Genomic DNA, 1923 nt, shown 5'->3' on the forward strand with positions numbered 1-1923 from the left:
GTTTAAACAAATTAATTTTTAATTTAATATATATTTTAGTAATATAGTTCAATTTTATTTCGTCAACCCTAATAAGAACTATGTCAAATTGAGAGGTATACAAAATATCATGTTTTATTGTTTTACTGTGTGGAAACGGGTACTGTAAGTGTAAAATTGGAAACACGTATTGTACTCTGGTTCGCCAAACAGCCAAATGGTTCAAACCATTGGTGTTGATTGTATTATCTGAATCTGGTCATTGGTCACTGCAGCTTTTAAGATGGTACAACCAGTCAAAGTGTTAACTTTCGCAGGTAGCAACAGATAATGACAATGTTGCGAACGTTACCAAGCGGAAAGAGCAACTGGCAAAAAAACCCGTGTCCGTGTCTACATCGTAGCCACGTGCGTCAATTTCCTGACTTCCCAAACCTCAAAAAGTTACTTATATTCAACACCACTGATAACATAGTTCACTAACATCCTCTCATTTTTCAGTCAGTCAATTTCACAACTCAACCACCACTAAACCCAACCAATCCATTGCAAACATTTTTCCACAAATGAACGTTAATTCCAAACAATCATTACCCCACTCCAACAACGGTTACTACTTTTGCTCCTCCCCGGAAACAAGCTCCTCTCCCAACGCCCTTCACTCCGACGATGAACTACATGCATTAGCGTCGGCGCGCCCCAAGAGACGTGCGGGGCGCCGAATCTTTAAGGAGACACGGCACCCCGTGTACCGGGGGGTGCGACAGAGGAAGAACAACAAGTGGGTCTGCGAGGTTCGTGTCCCCAATGACAAATCCACAAGGATTTGGCTCGGAACGTACCCAACCCCTGAGATGGCCGCACGCGCGCACGACGTTGCCGCGCTCGCCCTCCGAGGAAAGTCCGCTTGTCTCAACTTCGCCGACTCGGCGTGGCGGCTGCCCTTGCCGGCGTCTACAAATGCGAAGGAGATACGGCGAGTGGCGGCGGAGGCTGTTGTGGCGATTGCTGCGGAAGACAGTTGCCTCGAGCAATTAGAAAACGAGAATGTGAATCCCGTGGTTGACTGCGAAGTTAGCAGCTGTGGTGCCTGCACTGATGAAGATGGCAATAGTAGCAAAGTGCTGCGGGAGTTTGGTGATTTGGATGAGATAACAGTACCAGTTACATTAGGATTTGAAGACATGCATGAGTGGCTTCAGAACTTGGCGGATGAGCCTCTGAGATCTCCTTCTTTTTTAACATATGTTAGGGACTGGACATCTCTTGAGGATGATGTTGAAATTTCTTTGTGGAGCTTCTCCTTCTGATGCGCATGCAATTATGCGTTTTGCTGTATGTAGTGTGTAGTTTTGTTTGTTTTCCTTTCGTTTTTAGTTCTTGTACATGATGACCAAATTCTAGCAGGAACTAGGCGATGCAGGCAGCTACCGGGAATGATCAAGTGTAAAACTCTGACTTTTTATCGCCTAGAATATTCAGTTTAAGTGTATCGTTTCCTTGTATAAATTCTTGTTTATAATTGATTCTTTTTTATTGATTTTAGTTGAAATTATGGTATTTGTATTGCTGTTCAAATTATACTATTTGTATTTCTGAATTTTCTACATAGTTTTATAGTAATTTCATTGATCACTGTATTCATTTTCAGCCTCTAAAATATGACTCATACTATCAAAATGATACGTTTCGATCGTTAATTAATATTCAATGGTAAATCATGTATGACGAGTCACTTCAGTGACAGAAGACAAATAGGTCCAACTCACTCATGAGATAGCACGTTTTTTTAGATACCTAATGAGAACGATACCAAATATGTTGTAAAGGTTGACAAGAGTAGAATAAAGATCACGAACAATATACTTTCTGAGGCGTGTAAATCACTGTCCTTAAGGATTTATCCGCGGTGTATTGCGCAAGCCCCCAGGATATAATAGGAAC

General features: G+C 41.9%; 1 protein-coding gene across 1 annotated transcript; it reads left to right on the forward strand.

Moving 5' to 3' along the window:
• The first annotated feature begins 477 nt into the window (after positions 1-477).
• Positions 478-1560, forward strand: LOC108339810 (dehydration-responsive element-binding protein 1E-like). Its single transcript, XM_017577025.2, has one exon. It carries the CDS (start codon positions 546-548, stop codon positions 1287-1289), a length of 744 nt encoding a protein of 247 aa, XP_017432514.1. The 5' UTR covers positions 478-545; the 3' UTR covers positions 1290-1560.
• The last annotated feature ends 363 nt before the right edge of the window (positions 1561-1923 follow it).

Source organism: Vigna angularis, chromosome 1 (genome assembly GCF_016808095.1).
Source record: "Vigna angularis cultivar LongXiaoDou No.4 chromosome 1, ASM1680809v1, whole genome shotgun sequence".
In the NCBI taxonomy this organism is placed as follows: Eukaryota; Viridiplantae; Streptophyta; class Magnoliopsida; order Fabales; family Fabaceae; genus Vigna; species Vigna angularis.

Coding starts and splice junctions, on each gene's coding strand:
- LOC108339810 (XM_017577025.2), top strand. CDS start 546: ATGAACGTTAATTCCAAACAATCATTACCCCACTCCAACAACGGTTAC.